The 24,068-nt window shown below is 42.6% G+C and overlaps 1 protein-coding gene across 1 annotated transcript in view; it reads right to left on the bottom strand.

The window, feature by feature from the left end:
- msh3 (mutS homolog 3 (E. coli)) overlaps positions 1 to 24,068 on the bottom strand; it is a 35,906-nt gene that overhangs the window by 9,108 nt on the left and 2,730 nt on the right. Inside the window, exons 7-21 of the mRNA XM_035638989.2 lie at positions 23,916 to 24,055; positions 23,438 to 23,604; positions 19,662 to 19,771; positions 19,206 to 19,320; positions 18,548 to 18,632; positions 16,996 to 17,105; positions 15,238 to 15,370; positions 13,418 to 13,605; positions 12,123 to 12,291; positions 11,846 to 11,910; positions 10,887 to 11,003; positions 10,594 to 10,701; positions 9,456 to 9,570; positions 8,926 to 9,083; positions 1,124 to 1,310 (exon numbers count right to left, since the gene is read on the bottom strand). Coding sequence (XP_035494882.2) covers positions 1,124 to 1,310; positions 8,926 to 9,083; positions 9,456 to 9,570; positions 10,594 to 10,701; positions 10,887 to 11,003; positions 11,846 to 11,910; positions 12,123 to 12,291; positions 13,418 to 13,605; positions 15,238 to 15,370; positions 16,996 to 17,105; positions 18,548 to 18,632; positions 19,206 to 19,320; positions 19,662 to 19,771; positions 23,438 to 23,604; positions 23,916 to 24,055 — 1,967 coding nt within the window. The remainder of the gene's footprint in view (positions 1 to 1,123; positions 1,311 to 8,925; positions 9,084 to 9,455; positions 9,571 to 10,593; positions 10,702 to 10,886; positions 11,004 to 11,845; positions 11,911 to 12,122; positions 12,292 to 13,417; positions 13,606 to 15,237; positions 15,371 to 16,995; positions 17,106 to 18,547; positions 18,633 to 19,205; positions 19,321 to 19,661; positions 19,772 to 23,437; positions 23,605 to 23,915; positions 24,056 to 24,068) is intronic.

Here is a 24,068-nt window from a genome sequence, read left to right as displayed (position 1 = left end):
GCTCAAGGGTGGACACTGGACATCCTGTCATCAGCCTCGACTCTGTGGGTGTTTTTATAAAATGGGTCCTGCTGCTGTGTAACAAACAGCCCCCCCCTTCAACAATTAGGTGTCTAGGGGGTCACTTTCTCTTTCGTCCTCTCCTTTTCCAACGCATCCTGCCCTCAAATGGGATATTAACGCTATAGATCAAGCCTCTCCTCAATTCTGCAAGAGCCGATCTGCTGTCGAGCCCTCTATGGTGGCTCGTCTCTCTCTCGCAATAAGGAACGATCATGGCGGTCTGAAGAGGGCAGAAGCACACACAATCACGCACTTCCACGCATGCAAATAGAGACACGTGCACACACCTCTTCACTGAGAGCCACTGGCTGACTGGGCCGGCTTTCAGATTCCACAGTGTCTGATATGAGTGTGTTTGACCAGCATGTATTTCATGCCCCAAATGTCCCATCGCGTCTTTCCTTCTTTGTTTTCCTCCCCAACTCTTTTTCTTTGCCCTCTTTAAATATCTAAATCCGTCTTATTCCCCAGTTCGTACAGATTTCATTCAAAAACACTAAGGACGTGTGTGATTGGTCCACTTAATGATAAGCTTTGCTCGCTTCGCAAGTCGGCACCAGGAAACAAAACTGGTTGGTACTGGAGAAGACTTGAAATGAAAGACCATAAACTCCTGAGTAAAAAGTTAACTGACTATAAATCAAGTAAGAGGTAGGGTCATTTTAATCACAGACCAGTGAGTCGCCCCCTGCTGGTGATTCCAGAGAATACAGGCTTCATTATTGTATTATTATTCATTATTGGCTTCACTCTCCGGACCGGGTGACTTTGTCCATTTTTATATAGAGTCTATGGTTTTGACAGAATTGTCATCTAGAAAATTAAGATAGGGTCCATCCACCCATCCATCCACTCGACTAGAGCAATCCATAACCACAATTATCACAGGCATGTCAACGTAAAGCTGCCAGTGCTAGCACTGCTAATGTTAGCCACACTTATTGGCAAACACCAACATCACATAGTGATCCCGATTAAATTGTGCTTGCTTTTGACCATTTTCTTGTCCGTGTTTTCTTACTTGAAGTAGTCTAAATTTAAATTTACAAAAATAACTTACATCTCTGATGAAGTACTCCAGGGTGGCGTGTGCGATGGCGATCCCATCATGGGTGCTCGTGCCCCGTCCCAGCTCATCGAGGATGACCAACGAACGTTCAGTCGCACGGGAAACGATCGCGGAGGCTTCCGTCAGCTCTTCCATGAACGTACTGCGACCTTTGTAGATGTTGTCTGAAGCCCCCATCCTGGCAGCCAATCAGATAAAGAAGAAAAAAACAAAGGGATTAAATGAATAATGTGAGAAAAAGATGGCAACTGTGTCAGATTTGGGCTGTGACTTTGGTAAGAGACGAGTCAGGGGAGGAGTAAAGTGCCAGGGACCAATTTCACGGTTCCGACTGATACAACCAACAACTAATGTTTACAAATATGATCATGATTTTATGAAAGAAAGTGAACCCGGAGCCGTTCACTGTCCATCTGCAGTAACAGTGTGGTCTGTGTTTTTCTCCTTCCCTTCCATTGTGTAGGTGTACAACACACTTTGCATATGTCTGTGCAGAGGGTGACACTGCACCCACAGACCTGCTCACTTTGGTACAATGGACCAGATCGGAGGGTGAAAGTCAAATGGTACGTTGTTTTCACCTGAAATCATACTGCCTTGAATTGAATTAATTTGGAGTCTGAACAAGATTCCATCATCATCGCGGCTTGTCAATTTCATAGTTTTGGGGGGAGGGTTTACACTGTAACTTTTAGAAGAATGCTCTCATGCCGACAGCTGTCTCCAAGCAGGTCTGTGTCAGAGACCTGCACGGACATTTTTACATCAGCTACTGCAGGCTGTAATATCCCTTTTAATGTCTCCCTGAATGTCACATCCCCCTTGACCACCTCTCATATTAGTCTTGGACTGCTTTGATCTATAAGGTCATTATTTAGCTTACAACTTTTTGTTAAATCACTCACTCTTTTTGACCGTAACTGCCACAGGACAACGCTGTTCACACAACTGACAGCTGCTAATGTTATTGTTTCCAGTTCCTCTAATACCACTTTACTGAAACTGCTCAACGTGGAGGCCAATTTCTGACAGCAAGGCTTGAAGCTCCGCAATTTTTCCTTTTTAGTCTTTGGCCATATTCTTGTAACTGACATGTTCTCATGGACAGAGTGGAAAATGGCTTACATAGTATTTTATATGAGGCTTATAAACAGTGGTTGTGTAGGAAAAGTTATGGGAAAGCTGTCTGTATATGAATGCTTTATACATTTTAAGTGCATCATGCATGTTAATGAAGAATTCTCATGAATATGCACCTCCTATATGAACAGGTGGAATCCATCAGGCTGAAGTTAGTGATTTACACCAGGTTGGTTGAAGTGTTTGTTAAAACTCATTGCAATGTGTAATGAGAAACAACTAATGAAACATAACAAGATTAAACTAGAACGAACGGGATGTCAATTTCCTTCAGAAAAGAATTGCTTAAAATTCAACTTTATTTAGTTTTTTGTGTGCCCTGATTGTTTTTGTTCTCTATCAATTATTTTTGTATTGTAGTTTTTTGAGGATGTGCTATTATGTTTGTTGTGTGTAAATAAATTCTAGGGGGAAAAAAAGAAAAAGGATGCATGAGATTATTGTATTGACCAATAGATTTTAAGTAAATAAAAATTATGGAGGAAAGATTTAAAGCCAGTGACATAAAATGAGAAACAATGGAACAAAGCTACTTTAAAATCACGACTGATGTTTCCATCTGTCGAGTCCATGTCAATAAATATGTGCCGATTAGAAAAATAAACTACGACAACATGTTGAATTCTTCACAAGCCTCTGAGACAGAGCGACAGAGAGAGAGAGCAGTGACTCATCTGCCAAAAAAAAAAAAAAACTAAATTCCAGCTGGATCACAGATGCAACATCTCTCAGCCAGTCAGTGTTTCTCACCTCCAAATCTGTCTTTCCACGTCCTAATTGACCTTCAGCATAAAAACCTATCAATGAAACACCAACAGGACCCTGCAGCACTATGAGTTACTATGGTTACACCAAACGTCATACAGGAGAGGGGTGTGGCAAACATGCTGCTGCATTTCATTAGCCAATTTATAGTGTGTGCGTGTGTGTGTGTGTGTGTGTGTGTGTGTGCATGTGTGTGTGCGCGCACCTAAGACTCGGGGGAAATTATGACAATCTGATCTCTACCGCGCGGCATAAAGAGTTGAACAGAATCGGATGAAAAGCAAGGCACACCATGTCCGTCCACTGATGAGGGGAGCACATTGGAAACGCACATCAACTTTCCACCAGCTGGGTGTCCGGCTGGTCTGGTTCCTCTTTCCAACCAAACAAACTGATTCTGAAAATAGACTCCGTTTATTATTACCTCACACGTTTCGAGTGTTTATCCGGCACTCGTGGATCCCTCTCGTTGCTCGGCAATTTTTATTATATCACCATATTGCCCTTAGTTTGATTGATGAAAAGAGTGATTTCACTCACATTTTTAGTGCAGAATTATCAATTGGCTTTTTTTAGAGCAGTAAAATCTAAACCCAACAAGGGCACAAGAATCCATATCCATATGGTTTCACTCTGTATCACCAATAAATAATTGGGGATGTTATCTAACCTTATTTGTTATCGGCTGCTCACTCTCCCTCCAACCGGCAGAGGAAAAAGCTGTTCTACAAACAACTGATTTGTTTCTGTGTGACTGTAAAATGTTGAAAAGAGTCCCGAAATAAACTGTTGCTATTTGGAAATGAAAGACGGGCACAGAAATGTTGTTTATCCTTTATGTCTTTGCTATTTCTGTTCTGTAACATGACTGGATATCTTTCAGAGTGAACCTCATAACACAATTATACTCTCCAATAATGACCAGTGGATGTTTTTTTTAACAGTGTTGTTTTCTTTTCTTGGTGGATTCCTCGGTTTCTCAAGCTTGTGATTTCCTGTCAGTGTTTTTTGTTTATTGTGTACACTTACATTTGTGAAAGCACCTATTTGTTGTTGAAGTTAAGTTTGTTCCTTATTTACAGTTCCATTGTTACTGTGTGATTTTTGTGTATTTTTTACAATAGTTTGATGTGGATTTCAGAAGACCAGAAATCACTTTGGGTGAGCTGATGTGGCTCCAATAAAGAATTAACATGTGGCCGTTGTCAATTATTTTGCGTTCTCTTCGGATTTGACCTGACTTTTCTGAATCATGGATTCCTGCAGTCTGATTTAAACCAGCCGGCCGTACACACACGAAAGACCCAACCAGCCGTATATGCCGCCTACAAGATGGCACAGGCTCTCCAACACTGCTGAACTATAAAAACTCATGAGTCGATTTAGGATACAGATTTTTTTTGCTCAACATGTTACAACACCCACTTAGGTGATGATGTTACACAGAGATCTGTGCCTGACACCGAAACACCCACCACAGTTTGTCAGGTCTTTCTGGATATTAGCAAAATTTCTGGGCCCCAGAATTCACTGCATCCTCTGATGCGCGTGAAAGACTTGAGTTAAAACACAGTAGAATCGCTGCTCCTGTACGGTCGATTAAAAGGTCCTTTTCAAAACACACTTTTACATCCTGCTTCCTTTTACTGTTTCCATAACAACCATGAAATGATGGAAGAATATGCTCTATAACCCTCAGGACTCAATACCATCGAGAAAAAAGATGCACAGTGGCTGTTTACATGCGCACATGCACACTCACGCGCATGCACACACACCGGGGTGCTGGCTTGCGCTGCTTAAGTCTGTCAAAGAACACATACATAATTATGCTAAACTGTATTGTGTGTGTGTGTGTGTGTGTGTGTGTGTGCACGTGCGTGCGTGCGTAAAAATCAGTGGAGACGGCAGGGAAATAAAAACAAGACTCTGTGAGACGGCATGCGGCTTCATACCAGTCTCCAAATTAGTCATTTTATCCTCATTGATAATCAATCATCTGGATCGGTTCAGACAGGATATCCCATTAGACACCTACGCACCAACTCATTACCCCCAACCCACAAAGTCTGCTCATTCCACTCTAGTAAAACTCACAAGCTCCCGCTCATAAACACTTAAAATTGCTCACTCGCTCGCACACACACACACACACACACACACACACACACACACACACACACACACACACACACACACACACACACACACACACACACACACACACACACACACACAGACACACAGACACACACACACACACACACACACACACACACACATTTGTATATAGCTATATTTATTTATGATTGCAGGACTTTTTCATTTTATGGAATACTTTCCCTAATTACTCAAGTACTCTGTTGAAGCAGTTCCCACTGCTGCGTCCATTATGCTCGACACAGCAGTGGGAATTGATTGAGCTTTTTTTAATATCAAACACTGATTTTCCTCAGCATCCAACACTCAGTGATAAGACAGAGGCCCGAGCCGTTCAATTAGACACAGACTGGACAACATAGGTACAGTAACAGAGGAGACGGAGAGAGGACAGCGTATACTGTGCGGCTGAGTGCGTTCTTCTCCGTGGACATTCATTTGCTCTACGTTGCAAATTGTTTTCTGTGAGAAAGATTCAATATTAATGATATTAATATCCAGCCCAGATCAGAGACCTGAATAAACAAAAGAGGAACATATGCAAGGTTATGTTTTACATCACATATGTGGAGCTAACTGACTGAAGTACACTCATTCTCTATCTTGACCCTGCACTATTACTTTGATTTGAAGAACAACCCTCTTAATCAAAGTCTTAGTTCAAGAGAAGCATCATCTCTGGGAAATATATTTAGATTCCTATGAAAACAGATCGACTAAAGGGCAACATGATGATGTAGGGCTTCAAGTTGATGACCATGAATTGCGATGTCCTAGCCTCAGATCTAACTGGTAGACCTTTGCTGCATGTCACTCCACACACCTCTCTCTCTCTCTCTCTTCATTTCTTGTCTTCTGTATACAATCAGCTTGCCGATATAAAGTCATAAAAACGCCCCCCAAAAGACAAAAAGCAGTTTAGACTGATTTTCAATCAGATTTTATGTCCCCGTGTTCCTCAAAGTTGTTGTTTCATGCAGGAGGAAGACCTCAATTACTTTCAATAGCAAAGGGAACACTATCCTTTTTGTGATTAAAAAAAAACACTTGAGAAATATTTGACATAATAGAAACTGAAGGAAAAAAGGGAGTGCACACTACACATACGCTTCTCATTGTGTCTTTCAGATGTTGTAAACAATGTTGATGTGTTCCTGTTTTTGCTGATTTTAGGGATTATTGACACACTTTTATTGAAAGCAACAGGTAACTGAATTCATCGACTTTGGTTTAATTTAATTTTGCTGTTTGTTTGTTTTTTTAACAGGATCATAAAATATATGATCTGTACTACAATTAAAGTCTTCACACAGTTTTATCATCAGTTCCTTACTTGTGATCCTCCCAACATGACAATCTCAAAACCCAAACTAAGCATTAAGCACACACTTAACACACGTGAGGAGCAGACGAAATCACCTCATTAAACTAATATGAAGTCAAAAACACTGCAAGTGTGAGGAACACACGCGTGCACACACAGTTTTCGTGTGCTGGCAAGTCACTGGCTCCCACTGGGTTAATACATAAGAACATGCTTGAACCCACAAAAAAAAGGACAATTACCCACATCTGCAAGCCATTCGGTTTAATCACATGGTGCAGCAGAGGCAGTATGAGTGAGACCATGTATTGGCCTGTGCTCCGCACTAACATGTAGTCAGGACTGGAAACTACATGCAGAGCTTACAGCTACAATCATCATAAGGAAAACAATCATCAGTGGCAGAGAAAGATCTTCTCCCACAAAGACATATTGTCTGACGACACCGAGAGACGCACTGTTACCAATCAATAACAGAACAACGGCTCTGGCCTTGGTGAACAACGCTCGCTCAACTTTTTTTTATTTCCCCCCTCACGCATCTCCTCCTGTGTGGTGAGGAGCCGAGGGGATTAGACAGGATTAGCGTGAGTTCTAAAAATAACCTCCACTGTGTCAAAGACAACGAAGGTGACACAAGGTGAATGAGGAGTGTGGTGCAACAACAGCAGCGATAACCTCATGACCAAAAAACACATAAATATCACTTCCCCCCAGCCTCTTAATGTGTAATTGCACTAATGAGAAATAATCTTGAGAGCTGAAAATGTGTTGTGCTCCGTCAGTGTCATGGTCACGTCTAGGTATCACACGTCACTAGTGTGTTTCTGTGTTTGTCCGATATGAATAGACTGTAGCTATGTCCCTTTTACATAAAGTTATACATTATAGCATGTGATTACGATTCTGCCAGGAAAACATCTACATGCTTTTGTCCCCAAGAAACTATGGTCTTCATGGAAATGATCATCGATGCCCAAATTTTCACTAGGGCTGCAACCAGCAATTATTTTCATTATCAATTAGTCTATAAATTTTTTCTTAAATAATTAATTGATCAGTTGATTGGTCCATGAATTGGTGAAAAAAGTTGACCGTGTTTCCCAAACCCCAAGATGAGGTTTTTTTTTGTCCACAAATGAAAGATATTCAGCTTGTAAGAGAGGAGCAAAGATACAGAAAATATTCACATTTAAGAAGCTGAAATTAGGGAATTTTTTTACTTTTTGTTTCTTCATAAAAACTACTTGAACGATTATCAAAATAGTAGGCGATTAATTTAGTGGTGGATTACAAACAGTTGTTTGCAGCTCTAATTTTGACGGCATTGTGGTACCACAGATGTTGTAGGAAGAAAAGAGGAAGCGAGCAGACAGACAGAAACAGGAAACAACAACACGTGGAACTACAGCAGCAAATGCGGTTGCAGCAACAGCTTCGGCTTGAGGAAAAATTAACCACACCAAGACTGGTGAATGTAAATCTTTTTTTGAATTTGACGCGGTTCATCAGGGACAAGTTATTGAGACCCAAAATCCCAGTATGCAAACAAAAGCACACAAATGAAATGAGGAACACCTCACACTCATTTAAACGCCTTAAACACAGACACCACGGTCTGTACAAAGAAATCGCGGTGAACGAGTTTCAACGCTGACTTCACAATAACAACGGGTCATCAAAACGTTTGTATCCTGAACTGTTACTGTTACTGCTCCACACGTAAACATTCCCGAAGTCTAACGTTATCTTGTTCAGGCCGATGGAGTGTGAGCTCATAATGATGGGGGGGGGGGGTTAACAACATTATTAGGTAACAGTAACTGACATTATGTCCGTCAATATAGCACCGACTTTTTAAATGAATCGTTTCACACCACCGGTCTGTCACCTTGTTAGTGTGTTGGCACACTATGTTCATTTGGTAGCAGTGGTAGCCGTGTTAGTAGTAGTGGAGGAGGAGGAGGTGGAGATGGTGTTGATGCAAATTCATTCACTTTGATGAGATGTTTTTTATTCACAGTTTTGCAGATGGTGTCTCTGGCGTTGTTGTATATCTAATAAATCCATTGTTAACTATGTAGCATTGGTAGATAATCATTAATGTGCAAACATTAAATCAATAAATGTAAAGCTTAAATGAAACAAATGCATCTTTGTGTTTCATGGTACAAATACTAAAACTAAAGACACATTCATTCAGATGATTTTTGTGCATTTAATCAATTTATTAAATTACTTTTGCATGAGTCACTTTAAGAATGTGGTGAGTTTTAGTGAGGAAGACTCAGACGCAGTTTGTTGTCATTTCAGTCTCTACACTGTGTGCGGAAGTGTATTCACACAGTTGTCAAACATGTAACAAAAAGCTGGGCTAGATTTCATGCGTGCCTGTGTTCATCACCTGGTGTAAATACTGTCCAGTATTCCCAGACGGGCTTCGAAGGCCGGAACGTAGGAGCCCATGTGGGCCATGACACAGATCAGGGCCACCTGGCGAATGTAGGAACTCTTGCCCCCCATGTTAGGACCAGTGATGATCATAGTTCTCCTGCCATCGCCCTGTTGGTGAGGAGAAGAAAGCGACAGTGACATAGACAGAAGGCGAACAAGAAGAGAGACAGAATAAGATATTTGCATGCTGTTGCACAGCTGAGGAGGTGGGAGGACTGAAAGCTTGGCTCCTCTTCCTACTGGCTTGTGCTTCTGTTGCAAGATTAACCTACACCCACTCTGGCAGCGAGCGAGGAAGTGTGTGTTTGTTTTTGTGTGTGTGAGAGCATGTCTGCGTGTGTGTGTGCTTTTGCAATTTTGTTTCAGTCTCAATGAGTAAGTGAGCCGGCAAACGTCTGTGTTTTTTGTGTGTTTTTGTGTGTGTGTGTGTGTGTGTGTGTGTGTGTGTGTGTGTGTGTGTGTGTGTGTGTGTGTGTGTACCTGCAGTTCAGTGTGGTTGGGCACATACTGGCTGTGCTCTCCCATTAGTAAGTCTATGGCAGGGTGTCTGCCATCCCTGATCATGATCTGACGCCGATTTTCACACACCTCTGGTCTGAACACAGAGGACACACTCAGTCAGTTTGGTACATAAAATAAAACAGATGCACAAACACATCTCATGCACACCAAACACACTGTACATACATGTGTAAAAGATGGGAGAAACCATAAAAATTGACACCTGGAGCCGAGTCCCACTATAATGTTAACTTGTGTTCAGTGTTTTTGTCATTTCAGCTTTATTTAAGTTATTAAGTTTCACTAAAAATGAGTTAAAAAACAAAAAAAAATTAAAATGGGATTAAAATATATCCACCAATGTCATAAAAAAAACATGTCGCATGAACAAACATTTTTAAAGTTCTTATATTTTACATATAAAGAACAACCTACTAAAACACCTTATTTAGATGTTGAATAAAATTGTGATATCAATTATTTCAAAGCATTTATCATTGCAGTTTAGTGCTCTGCAGTTTTTTACTTCATCTGCCCAAATTCACACAGACGTGATATATCTGTGTTATCCCATTCATAAATAGATGGAGAAAAAAAAGAAGAAATATATTATCGCAACATTAACACACAGGGACACAAACAGTAGATGCCTGTTTTTAAGTGAATTCAAGAGCAATGGCAAAAAAGAAGAAAGGCTAAGAAGTTAAAGACAAAGAGAAGGCATAAATCTCCACATACAAAAAAAAAAAAGAATACCAGGAGTATTGAGAGAAAGATATAAAATGCTAACATGTGTAGAAATAGACAATACATGTCAAGTCAAGGTGTGTGAGTTTGAGTGAGTGAGTGAGTGAGTGTGTGTATGGGCGCGAGTGGGAGAGATGTTGCCGTTTTGGCCGAGCACACCGTGAGCCTGGTGCACACTCCCACACGCAGCCTGTCTGAGACTATAGGACACGACACAGGACTCCCACACACGCACGTGTGTGTGCGCGCACGCATACATGATTACACTCAACAACAAAAAAAACGCAATACAAGCGTACACACAAACACACACGATATAAACATACACGCACACACACCAATATTTATGGTCATTATGAGGGGACATCACCTGCAATAGTCCCCTTGTTTAGCAACCTCAGCCAATGAAAAGAGACAGTCCATGGTTGCTAGGTGACTAATAGCCCTTTTCATGGTGTGATAGTGCTCTCCAAACTGACTAGAGAGAGAGAGGGGGGGGGGGAGAGAAATTCATGTGTTAGTTAAGGCGAGTACATACTGTGTACAGAACAGCTATAGTGACGGTGACTTGACTAAAACTGACTTATTTATAATGATAGACTGATGTGTTTTTATGGTGTTTTTATTTCAGTTTATGATCGTCGGCAAAAGTGTCCGTCATACTCCAGAAAATGTATCCACTCCCTCTGGCAGTCGAGCAGCAGCTGCCCTCGGAGCTGCTGCAGCGTCTTGTAGCGCTCCACCAGGAAGGCAGAGTGATACCTTCCGACTGCCTTGGTGCTGCGGAGGAGAAGCGGGAGAGGGGACGTGAGGTTCAGGAGGCAGAGCACAGACGAGAAATATACTGCATACTGTGCTCGGTACATATACATAAGATTTGACGTCAATCTTTAGTTATATTTTTTACATTACATTAATTTAGCTGACGCTTTTGTCCAAACAACTTACAATAAGCTCATTCAACCGTGAACATATTACTCAAAAAGTGCAAGAATCATGCAAGTACATGAAAATTTATCAAATAGGTTTCGTGCTCCATTTTTTTTTTCTGTATTAATGATTCCAGGACTAACGGCAGTCTGAAAGGGTGAGCTGTCAGTCTTCGACGGGGAGTTTGAAGGGTTTCTTTCTGCTTTCCTGGTGTCGACGGGGAGCTCGTTCCACCATTGTGAAAGCAGGTCAGCAGACAGACAGGGTTTTTGTTGAGCGTTTGGCTGCCCACCACCCCTTGCAGTGAGGGAGTAGCAAGCTGCTTGGCAGTAGCAAGGCGTAATAGGGGACGGGCCAGGGTGTAAGGGTTCGGCCATGTTGTGGATGTAGGAAGGGCCTGAGCTATTTGCAGCACGGTAGGCGAGTACGGGCAAGGACAACAGAGGAGAGGGAGGCTGCTCGAGCAGTGTGAAGTTCCTCTGTGACAGCTAGGAGGGCAAGTCTCTGTTGAGGGTCCAGCATTCGAATCCGAACCGGTGATATAAGTTATATGAAGAAAAACACTCCATATGTTGAGCTACAACAATTCGTGACTGCCAGACACCAACATTTTACCTTTGCCTTCTTAAAACTAAGCCACGTGAACTTGTGACTCATAATAGGTTTGTTGTACGTATGCAAAGTGAGCTCACCTGCTGATTTTGACCCAGTCAGGCGGAACAGTGGAGGCCTGCGAGTTCTTCACCTCAATCAGAAACTGAAGGCACGTGAAGAAAAAAGGAGCAGGAAGACATTGACACGTAACAACAAAGCAGACGGACAAAAACAATGTGTCACTTTTGATTCAAACTGAGACACACAGAAATCAGATCATCACTGTGAGTCATTCTTTCACCCAAATAAGGCCATCAGCCTCCCACCACCTGTCTGTCACTCTCAGCCTCACACACACACACACACACACTGTACCTCCTGTCCAGACACGGTCGCGTAGTCAAGTGCGGGGGCCTTCAGCTTCAGTCGGATTTCTTTGCGATGGTCTTGAATCTCACCGAGGACAGACTGGATCTGCTCCCTCCGCTCCTGTAGCACCGGGAAGCCGGACAGATCTGAGAACAGCTCCGTCTTATTCCCCGTCCTGCACGATAACAAAGCCCAAATGTGAGACATACATGGGCCTGATGGTCAGCCCGATTCTTCAGTAGTGGAAACTGGGAGAGAGAAAGGGGCGGGGGGGGGGGGATCCTTCACTGTGGCACTTCATGCCAACTGTTGATCTGTCAGCATGCCTCAAAACTCACCCACTGCAATGTGTTATTGCATTGCTGAGCCCAGTTTGGTGAAAGGGTGATGTGTCTTTTCGAGTTCCACATTAATATATGAACGTAAGGGCTTGATGATGTCATCACTATGCATCAGTGTTTCACAATCAAACTGAGAGAAATTAGTAATTGGATCTAATCTAATCCATAGTAAGTCAAAAAGACACCAGTCTCTCAATCAACAGACATTTATGGATTTTAAAAATGAAATATCTTAAACAAACAAACGTATTCAAATAAGTATTATTCAAATACAATGTCTGGCGACTCGGGCGTCTATGTCCATTTGAATATATGTAAATGAAATGACAATAAAATGACAAATATTGCCTGCAAGTTCTCCTTTCTTTTTAATTTGGAGATAAAGGTATTACCAGTCAATTTATGAATGACAGTCTTCACAAAAAACTGTATCATTTTTAACCAAACACTAGTGCTGAAAATTCAATAGTTGTTTCGATAATTGTGCAATCATTTTAAGTTACACATCCAAAAAGCTGCTTTTCGCTGTTATATATAATTGCAAATTGAAAATCTTTCTCCGAGTTCTTTTCTGACGTGTTATGGAGGAATCAATTCACCAGTGAAATTTTAAAACAGCAATAAATCTATAATGTAATCTATAACCTATAATGAAAGTAAGCATTAGTTGCCGCCCTGCACTGCATATCCACCAGACTACAGTGAGTGTCCACAACGACGTAATTTCAAAAATATGATATTGATATGATCGACCATATTTTTTGTGATGAACAACAATATCGAACAATAACAATAAACATATCAATCACAAAGGTTTTTGTTCAACACCAGTAAGAATTATTTTTTGTTGGAGATATCTCTATGCTCACTATACAGTGTTAATTGTGTTTTGTTTTTTTGTTTTACTTTTTGTTTTTTTAATCACTGCTCATGCAAAATAATGCTGCTGGATATACTCACTTGGCCGCCTTCTCATTGAGCACCTTGAGAAAGCTGTGGGCTGGAGCCAGCAGGTTGGGAGTGTCCAACAGGAGGCCCTGGAGCAGCTTGGAGCTGATCTGTGACTGGATCGCTGGGACCAAGGCCTGCAGTTCAAGCCCAACGCGACAGAGACTGCTACTAATGAGGTAAAACTCCTGTGTGGAAGACTGAAACACACACAAACATAATCACTGAGGCGTGTACGGTTGAGCAGGCAGCAGTCCTGAGTCTCTCTATTGTGAGGGAAGCTGCGTCTGATCAGAGTGTAACGGGCGAATTATAAAATAGAAGTTAGACAATGTATTTATTCTCCAACTAAACTCTAATCTTTGTTTCTTCAATGTTTCCTGTATGCGTGTGAGAGTGTGTGCTGTTATTCTGTAAACCAGCAAGATTAGATCACTAAATCTCTTCTGCTCTGGATGTGGCAGCCAAGCTTTAAGAGCGACCATCGACTGCAGCCAACGCAGTCGCCCCCTCCACACACCAACAAAATATTAAATATCAAAGCTGCGTCGCTGCATTGTGCCTGACAAAAACTCATTAAAATGTAGACAGATTATATTAAGGATTTCAGTCATGGAATTCTTTCTGACTTATTTATTTGCATTTATCAAATAAGGCGACCCTGACTTGCTTATAAGCCGAGGCTGCCATTGATTTATTTTATTTTGATTAAATTTCAGCTCTTTTGAGTAATTGAGGACCATCCAGAACAGAGGAAATACAGCTGTATAATCCAATACATAGCAGCTACGGATCAATGCTGCAGCCTTTAAAATAAAACACATTTAAGATGAAATCAAATGAATGATTAATCAATAATCTGCATTTCCACCTCTGCAGAGAGGCGATGTCCTAGATTATATTGACTTCTAATAGCCATTGGCGATGTCGCAGTATAGCACCATGTCATGAAAGGTTAATGAGAGTCACACTGACAACAGTCGGACGTATTAATCACAGGCTGCAGTTTTTAATGGTCCTCCACGTCAGCGACCCCCTTGTTGCTCTTTTATGAAGAGACAGTGACTGGAAAACATTGCCAAAACCCTCCCTCCCATTATGTCAATGGAGCAATGGAGACACAGGCCATTACACACAGGCCCATTTATCTACAGATGGGCAAAGTGACAATTAAGGTGTGTGGTATTTGTGGAGCGGATGCTTGCGTGCGTGCGCGTTCAATGACATTTGATTATTTTCTTTAAACCAAATATGATGGAGTCAGAAAGTTGTTCGTGAAAACAAGACATCAAGCTCATACCAGAGCTCTCTCATCTCTGTCCAACACACACACACACACACACACACACACACACACACACACACACACACACACACACACACACACACACACACACACACACACACACACACACACACACACACACACACACACACACACACACACACACACACACACACACACACACACACACGGGTGAGATGAAACCATCTGACATTTCAAAGATGGGTCCTATGGGAAATGAGATTGTGTCAGACAATCAGGTAAGTGCCACTGAAGCGACTGTTCCCTGTTGTTAATCAAGAGGCATGAGAGAGAGAGAGAGAGAGAGAGAGAGAGAGAGAGAGAGAGAGAGATAGAGAAGAGTGAGGGGGAAACAGAGTGAGTGAAAAATGGCTTTTTGTGATTTTGGCCATCGTTTCCAGCCGTTTTAAACAATTTCACTACAACCACAGAGACGTCAATCTGACAGATATTAGTGTGACCACGGAGACCGTGTCAGTCTCATGCTGCATGCTCTGAACTCTCAGTTCCAAATCCTTTTTTTTACCTTTTTGTGGTAAATGCTGCAGATGCCTCTCTCCAGGTCGGGCAGGTGTGACAGCAGGGATCTGGTGGAATTTAAAGTGACAGAGTCTGACTCCAACATCTCCTGCACAGCGTCCTGCCGCCCTGAGATGGATCTGTGGGCTCATGGAAGAAGAGAAAAGAAGGGAAGAGAGGTGCCGAAATTAGGAAGACAAGAAGGACAGCACTTCTGTTTTGCCCAATTACTTTATGGGATTCCTTGCATATCCCCTCTGACGACAGGCTATTAAGGTGTGTTTATTAAGTGAAAACATTTTTACAGTACATTTTCCAACGGGGCCAGGAGAAATATTGAAGGTGAGAGTTTAAGAGGACCATAAAACACAAAAAAAAGGTTAAAGGCTTGTAAAGATCCGTTTTGATTTCGCAGTAACCACCTATATACATCTATAAAAGTCACAAAGAATACAAAATCTTTCTCTGGCATAAACATCCAGGAAAAAAAAAGATTTGAAAAGCAGATGAAGAGAAGTTTAGTGGAGCAATCAATTACCATTGTACTCACACTCCATGTACTGTATATTTGATGTGTCCGTGTGTGCACATGTGCTTCTGTGCTGTGTGTCTTGGAATTAATGTGGCTGGGTGTAATCTGGGTTTTATTGGTGTTGGAATCCCGCAGAAGAGCTATCTGTATAATCTGAGAGCAGTGCCCAATCCACAGCTATAATCCATGCACGGGGGAGAGGGAGAGTGCGTGCCACACGCACGAAAAGTAAATAGTCACACAGATAATAATAGATGGATGGATGATCAAATGATAATGCAGAGAGGAAAACTGGAAGAGTATCACAGTATTAGAACTGAAAGGTTGTTGCAGAAGTGCCGTGAGTCAGTTGCAGCTTTTTATGTAATTCAGTTTTTTATGTGTTTTCGCCCTTCCCTGTTTCGGAAAGCGGAGCCGCTGCTCCGCCGACTGAAAAATAAGCACTTTATGGGCACTTTCTTGCATCCACTCTGACGAGGCATTCATTAAAAGTATTAATACAAACAAACATCTGAAACAAAAAAAGACATATGTTCACATATGCAAAAGAGAAAGAAGAAACTAACTAAAAAGGCCTTTAAACAGCTGTCTTGAATTCTAAACTACAGAAAAAACACATCAGATTGGCCATTACATCCAGATCCATCAATAGACTGGAAAAAGCAGATTGAGACAAGCTTACTGACGCAACAAATGGGACTCCGTACCCACACGGCATCAGGTCACGTGTGAAAATCCTGCAGTCTGAACCAAACCATTCAGGTCAGATCTGTATCGTCCCTCAAGAGAAAAAGATTCTTCTGGTGGCTAGTACACAAGCTTGGAGTACTGCTGCCTCATGTCACGTTTGAGTTTGGAGTTCACGTCAGCATCAAAGACATAATAATGAATGAGAAACTTATTCTCGAGATTGTTCTGAATGCTCAACTGTGGTGGATGGAAGTGCCTGAAAATCAAAAATGGATGCTTCACGTCAGCCAAAGATTAAATGGATGTCAATGTGTGTCATTTCTAATCCTCACTCTTTGCTTCTCTGATAATGTGAACACTTGCAGATCTTAAACAGAAGAATCATTCCCATCTCTACTATATAACACGAAAGCACCGTAAGCGCTGCCTTCACCATGGATCTGTGACGAACTCCTGGTGTTAAAATAGTAAAAAGAACAGAGAGGGACAGAGAGCAACGATAGTCGTGCTTCATCAAATGTCAGAAGGTAATCCCGTACTCACTGGGGGTCTGAGAGGGGCTGGCTCACCCACTTCCTCATCAGTCTCCTCCCGAACGGAGTGCGAGTGTGGTCCAACACCCACAACAGGCTGCCCTTCACACCGCCGTCAGTCTATCAGTTAAAGAACACACACACACAAAAATACAGCTTGTATACATCGTGTTTCAATGTGTAAAATGATTTAATCCAGTACTATTATGGGTATTTAACATACAGTAAACAGAAAAAGCCACTGTGGCCCTGTTCTGTTCAGACCCGGAATTAACTGCATCTCAAGTGACCGGATCACGAGTGGACAGGTCTTAGCACTTCAGCTCACACCTGGCATTACAGTGAGTCACGTGCATCACGAGCAGTCTCACTTCCCCGTTCCATATGCAAATACAGACATGTAATTTCTGTGCGTGTGTGTGGAGGACGACTCCGCTTCAGACATGATTTTTAACGTCAGTAAATATTTTCCTGAGGAGTTTCTGGTCTCAATCTCTAGTTTCAAGTCTTCTCCAAGTCAGCATGATGTTCATTTAGTAAATTATTGTTTTTATTTAGAGTGAGATAGATGATGAAGCAGGGTGTGCATTGGAGAGCCGATACAGGATGATCGACAGCTAGTACCGTGACACCCCCCCCCCACGATCCTCAAAATATGGTTACGTCTGGTTTCCAAAAAACAAGATGGCGCTGGCCAAAAACGCTAAACTCGAGGCTTCAAAACGGCAGCTCACAAGCCAATGTGTGACGTCACGGTGGTGTGTCACTTGCGTCGCACGCAGCTCTGCAATGGAATAGGTGAGAGGTGTAAAAATACCTTTGGTTAATTAAGAATCTGTAGCAGGTCCGAAGACGTCAGCTGAGTGGGCGGTCCTTCGATGTGGGCCAGGACACGTTTTTGCATTCACACTGCTAAAAGAATGTGGCCACAGACAACCGAATGTGTTTCGACTGATTGAACTGGGCTTGAACTTCAAGTGTGTGTGTGTGTGTGTGTGTGTGTGTGTGTGTGTGTGTGTGTGTGTGTGTGTGTGTGTGTGTGTGTGTGTGTGTGTGTGTGTGTGTGTGTGTGTGTGTGTGTGTGTGTGTGTGTGTGTGTGTGTGTGCGCCACAGCAGCAGTCGTGCTGAACTTTTGAGCCGTTACCCACGGAAGCCTGAATAGTCACTGAACATTTTCTATCAATTTATATCACGCAATTAAATTGTTACAGTCCACTGTACAATGAAGACCGATTTCTCCAGCGACTTGCTCTCAGCTAGTGTATTTAAAATACACCACCGACACAGTTCTAGGGTAAAGGATAAATGGCGAGATGCCGTGTCACGTTAAATCGTTGGCATTGAAAGACCTTAAAGACGTCCATACTAATGAAGACCTGTAGCATGATTTCCCTTCCCTGACACGTAAGATTTGGCTCTACAGTCGCTATTGTGATTAGAAAGGGTGAATTTTCTTCACTAGGCCGAGACAGAGGGCAGATGTTTCTGTTTATTATTAGTATTCGTTACAGGGTTGTAGAGTATGGTGCGGTGTAAACAGCTGGCTGAGACGTGCTCTTACCTGATTGTTGAGGATTTCCAGGTTCCTGAGTGTAGCAGCACTGAGGATCATACACTCCGACTCGCAAGACAGATGCTGAAATGAGCTGTGAGGGAAAAAAATGTAATAATTCCATTTTTTTTTTATAACTTCCCTAAACCTGAAATAAACCAATTCTGTGACTGAAATATGGCTTTTTGGATTGTAAAGTGTTGGTCTTCACTTAGTAAATAGTTGTAAATGGGGTCAAGAAAGAACTAGTTGTACTTTCATTCTGGAATATCCCTGTTATGTGTAAAATGGGTGAACCGACCCTTCAAACGCAGTGAGTCCATCACTGTGTTTTGATTAAAGACGTCACCTTCAGAATGCTTTTCTTTTGCACTTTCACCCCGCAGTGTTTCCGAAAAGAGAAACACCTGCTCCGCCGACGAATAAGTGACATTATAGGTTTTATCTGCCGCCTCTCTCGCCACACATACTTATGTGTGACGCTGGAAAATGTCACTCAAAAGATTGTCTCAAATATCAGGAACAGAACAACGGAGGAGGAGGTCATTTTTCTAAATGTCACGTGAGACAAGCAGACAGTAATCCACCAGTTTATTGCTCAAGATAACCCTAACCCAAGTTTTTGCAATGGTTGTGTGTGATAATTCCCGTGTGTGCGTGCGTGTACCTTTCACTCCTTAAAACTCTCTCCAAGTTGAAGTCTTGGAGGTACTGGATGAGCGGCCCCAGGCAGCAGATCACAGGACTCTCCATGGATGCTACGCTGGACAGAGACCAAGAGCCTGGAGGAAAAAAACAAACACTGCCATTAGTCACAAGCCCCCTCCTCAGACACATCGAGCGTTTCGCATGTAAATGGGTGTCAAGCTGTTTTCATACATGAATGTCCAGACCCAATCCGGGAAATTGTGTTCTCCTGCTGTATTCTCACTCGGACATTCTCCGGGAATTTTACAAGAGAGCTGGCACGAAAAATTCAGCCGCTCCGGAGAAGTGTAGGAAAATGTCCAGACCTCAGTGCATGTCTGCAAGCAGCTTTAGTCTTTTTCAGTAAGAATATATGATATGACTTACTGTGAGAGAATATATGATGAAAGATTTAAAGGAAAAGGGACAAACACACCTTTCTCCTGAGTGTGGCAGTAGAACTCGGTGACTGTGTTCATTGCAGAGGCGAACTCGAACTGGGCCCGGTCTCTTTTCTCGACTCTCACCCGGTCGTCGGCCTGAGCGCTGGAGGGAAGCAACATGACACCGTTGATTTGCAGAGGTCAGTGGTGCTTGTGACTGTACAGACACGCCGATGAAGGAAACGTAGCATCTGATATGTCATCATTTTTCATCAAGACTTCGACACGCGCAGCACTGCATGTTCTGTCCAGTCGTCCTTTTGTTCAACTCCATTCTACAGATGGCGACACACATGCAAACATCAGTCACACACACCAGACACACACAGTTCCCCTGCAGCTCACCGTTGCTCCGTCAAATCTCCCCATTGTTCCCTTCACTCTCTAGACATCGCTGCTTTCAAGGACTTGGTTGCTTTGTCTGCCCTGTTGTTGCCAGGGCAACCAAGGCAAGCATGTGGCTGCGGACATGTTGCTGAAACATTTTCTTTCTTCCGTTTACTTATACACACACACACACGCACGCACGCACGCAGCATCCTCTTCAGCCACTCGTTGGAATAGAAATAAAGATTGTGTGATCAATAGACCACATATTGTTCCAGCAGTGTAACTACAACCATTAATCATTTAACCGGTCAATTCAACCACATTATAAGGTTCACACGAACATTGCAACAATTGCAGCTATTGATCCAGGGACAGAGGGGGGGCGCAGTGTAGCATTTCTACAGATCCTGAAAGGATCCAGCGTCGTACAGACCCTCAGTCTGTGAGAGTTCCAGGAAACGACAAAGCTGGATGCTGATTCCCGGTTTATGCAGTTAGAGAGTTAGAGTTAGTTCACATTAATTACAAAAAACCCCATCTTTTGTTTGCGATATCTAACCTACAGATAATTCCGGTTTGGTGCTTTCAGTGGCTCTGTGGGACTGACTGCACAACAGTGTTTTAAGCTACAGTAAATGCTTAATGTCAACATGCAGATTTTTTGGGTGTTTAAAATCTCATCTTAGTTGTGTAAGTTAGCAAGACAGCATTTGCCAATTAGCAGTAAACACTTGTCCACAATTGGACAAATTAAATTTTTAACCCCAATGATGGGACACTGTAGAGAACATCTAGTCAAATTATCCTCTGGGGGACCGGGGGCTGTTTAGTTCTTGAATAAGTTTTATTTAATATATGGCTTTTTCACTCAAAACCATGAGTATCCACCTCATGTTGGTTAAACGAAAAGTTTTTTTCAAAACCATGAAACTAACAAAAAAATTTCATTTCATGAAGTACAAATTCAATTTCATTAAATTGTGATTTGGGTTTAGTCCGTCACTGCAGATGTGAGAAGTAGCACAACAATTCTTTGCCATCGAGGTTCTTTTCCTAATAGAATTATTTTCCCTATTTTCCTATGCACTCTGATGGTGATAATCAATCACAAACAGAGACGGCCAAAGGTTAAAACTGATAATTGAGACCCAGAGATCAGAGGTTGATGTGCATTGATCTGTCCTGATACATGACCACTGTCTTACAGCTTTTCAGTCGCCATGATCCCCTTCACTGCTCTGATCCTGACGCCCGGCTGCAGATGAGTAAAGCAACCAATACTCCACCGGGCTACTAGCAGCCTCCCAGGGACTCATTACCTGCCGCTCCATGGACACACGTGCAGTACAGCCTGTTGTCTTGGGGCCCGTCTCATCAGCCCCCCTCAGAGACACGGAGGCTGTTGTGCTAACGTTATCGGCCGCAAAAAAAATCCCCTTCTCTCATCTGGGTGTGTTCTCGCTCTTGTATATTTCAATGAGCTAGTGTGTTACATCACTGTGGTGTTTACTGCTGATGATACCCATCAGAGCATCGGTAGTTCAGAGTCATTGATGCAGTTTAACTGTCATTCTTCTCCGTCTGATGAATCACGATTGGAAAAAAAAAAACACCTAACCACCTAGAAAAATGTTCCGGGAGGACGCCAGTACAAGTGAGTGAGCTGAACAGACAAAGCAGCCCTGCATTTGTATGATACATGCTGCAAAATTGAGAAGAGTCTTGTCCCTGATAAGCACCACGCTGGAGAACAGTGCTGTTCCCGCACAGTAATTCGACTGGCCTTTGCATGGTCCATCTCCACTATAATCACAAAACAGGGTCGGCTGAAAAAGGGAGGAGAGGGGAGGAGACAAAGAAAGAGAGGGTGAAAACAAATGAACTACAATTTCCAGAATTTAAATCAAACTGAGATGGTGCAAAAAAGGAAAAAGGAAAAAAAATGGCCTCTTGAAATTACTTTGAGAAAAAAACTGAATAATGAGAGACGTGCACTATCAAGGAGTCTAAAGCAGCAGTCATCCATCCGGTTTATCCGACGATACCTCGTTTAATTTTCCCGGCATAATGCAATCACACGCAGCCTCCAGAGGAGCCCGTCCCCACCGCTGCGAAAGGGCTGGGTGCAGACTCTCGGCAAAGATGGGGCACACGGCGGCATGACGGGAGGCAACAGGTCTCTGTGACACAGCAGCTCAGGGTGACTGTCGCCGGCCGCGCTGTTAGTCCGGTCGATGAACAGTGGACATAGTGTTTAACTCCTTTTAATCTCGTGGTTGACGTACGGCGGAGCTGCATGATGCATTAAATGGAAGTCTGTTCTTGAAACCAGACAGACTTGTTGGTTTGACATAAAAGCGAAGAGCTCTCTGCTGTACTTCATGTTCTTAAACTGAGCTAATCAACATCATTTGACTGCTGACAAATTTCTATTGTCTTTGTCAAAGGATGGTTTTACTTTGACTGTGAGGGCTGGAGACAAATTATGCTTTTTTTCCATTTTTCCCATTCCTCTAGTGTGTTATATGTTTTTTTTGTGTGTATTTAAACAGGTCTGCAAAGTTAAAAAGCCCAAAGTGCGTGGTAAAGGGAGCTCCTGTCCCTGACAGAAAACACTGCTCCTGGAGCTCGTCAGTAGTCCGGGCGATATTTCCGGAAGATTACGGACGTGCATAAAAAAGAATGTCTAGCAGCTAGTCTGACACGCCCCCAACATATCCGGGTTAATGGAGAGCGAAAGAACTTCCTACATGCGCTGGCAGCAGTTGACCAATCACAATAACCAAGTGTTTCAGACAAGAGGCTGAAAAGAGGAGCAGCAGGAATGGGACAGCACACGGAAACAAATGTTTTTTCTGAACATTAGAACATGTAAACCTTTTCAAGTAATAACCCAAATTAAAATTATGAACCTGAATATGAGCATAATATGTCTCCGTTTTAAGTTTAGGCTGACAATTCTTCTGTTTATATCTGGGCAAAATCTTCACTTTATCCACAGTAACATTTCAAATGTTTGACCTTTACATGTCCCGCAGTTTTTTTCCGTGATCCGTATATATATAGTTTGCACCATCAGCTGCAGTTTGGGAAAATATCAATGGACTTTATTTCTTTGACCCTGAGGGAAAAGGCTCAGTCAGTCTATGAACTTTTAAACTATACAAGGACTGTTTGGACCCTGTCCAGCCCTTCAGTGGTACCCAGGGTGCTGAGGACCGTTATCACATGACCTCTATGTAACCCTGAACTGATTTCCTCATCCACACTGAGCCCAGAAAACTCCAAAAACACAATCCGACAGAATGACATTGTCTAAACACACACACACACACACACACACACACACACACACACACACAGACACACTTCAGTGAGAGTATATTGCCATGTAGAAAATGGGTGTATACTGCCCCTTAGTGTCCTGACAGCAGACTACCTGGCATTGGTGATGCTCTGCAGGAGCCTTTGTGTCTGCTCCGAGAGGTCAGAAGGCACCAGGATCTCCACCGGGTTGATCTTTAAGACTCGAGCCTCCAGCTCAGAGCGAGACTGACCGTCAGCGAAACAGTCCATCAGCACGTCTCCGGTGCTGGGCTGAACTGCCTACATACACAAACACAAGCATAGGATTAATGTATTAAAAAAATGCATACACCATGGTCAGTACCCTTATTTTCCTGTGATGCTATGACACAACATTTCATGAGAAATGTCATGTTTTCTGTAACATACTTCGTTTACATCCTAATAACAACTGGTGTTTTTTTAAACCCAATTGGGTCATTCCATTTCATGTACAGACACTTTCTTTCTAAATTAAATTATGTCAAAGAAGTGCTTGTTCATCTGATTGACAGGTCGCCTGAATGTCTCCTCAGTTTTTATGAATATGTTTATGTTGCCCACGTACTCACCACCAGCCCCACGGTGAGCTGCTTCTTCAGTTTATCCCAGTTCTCACTAATACACAGCAGGAAGCTTTCAGGAGGGTCTCCCACCACGTCACCACAGGGCCCCTCCTCCACGTCCCCCAGTCTGCAGACCGGGTTCACATCTCAGGACGATGT

This window comes from Scophthalmus maximus, chromosome 19 (genome assembly GCF_022379125.1).
Source record: "Scophthalmus maximus strain ysfricsl-2021 chromosome 19, ASM2237912v1, whole genome shotgun sequence".
In the NCBI taxonomy this organism is placed as follows: domain Eukaryota; kingdom Metazoa; phylum Chordata; class Actinopteri; order Pleuronectiformes; family Scophthalmidae; genus Scophthalmus; species Scophthalmus maximus.
The sequence above is the reverse complement of the archived record's forward strand: the minus strand, read 5'-3'. Positions and strand labels throughout refer to the sequence as shown.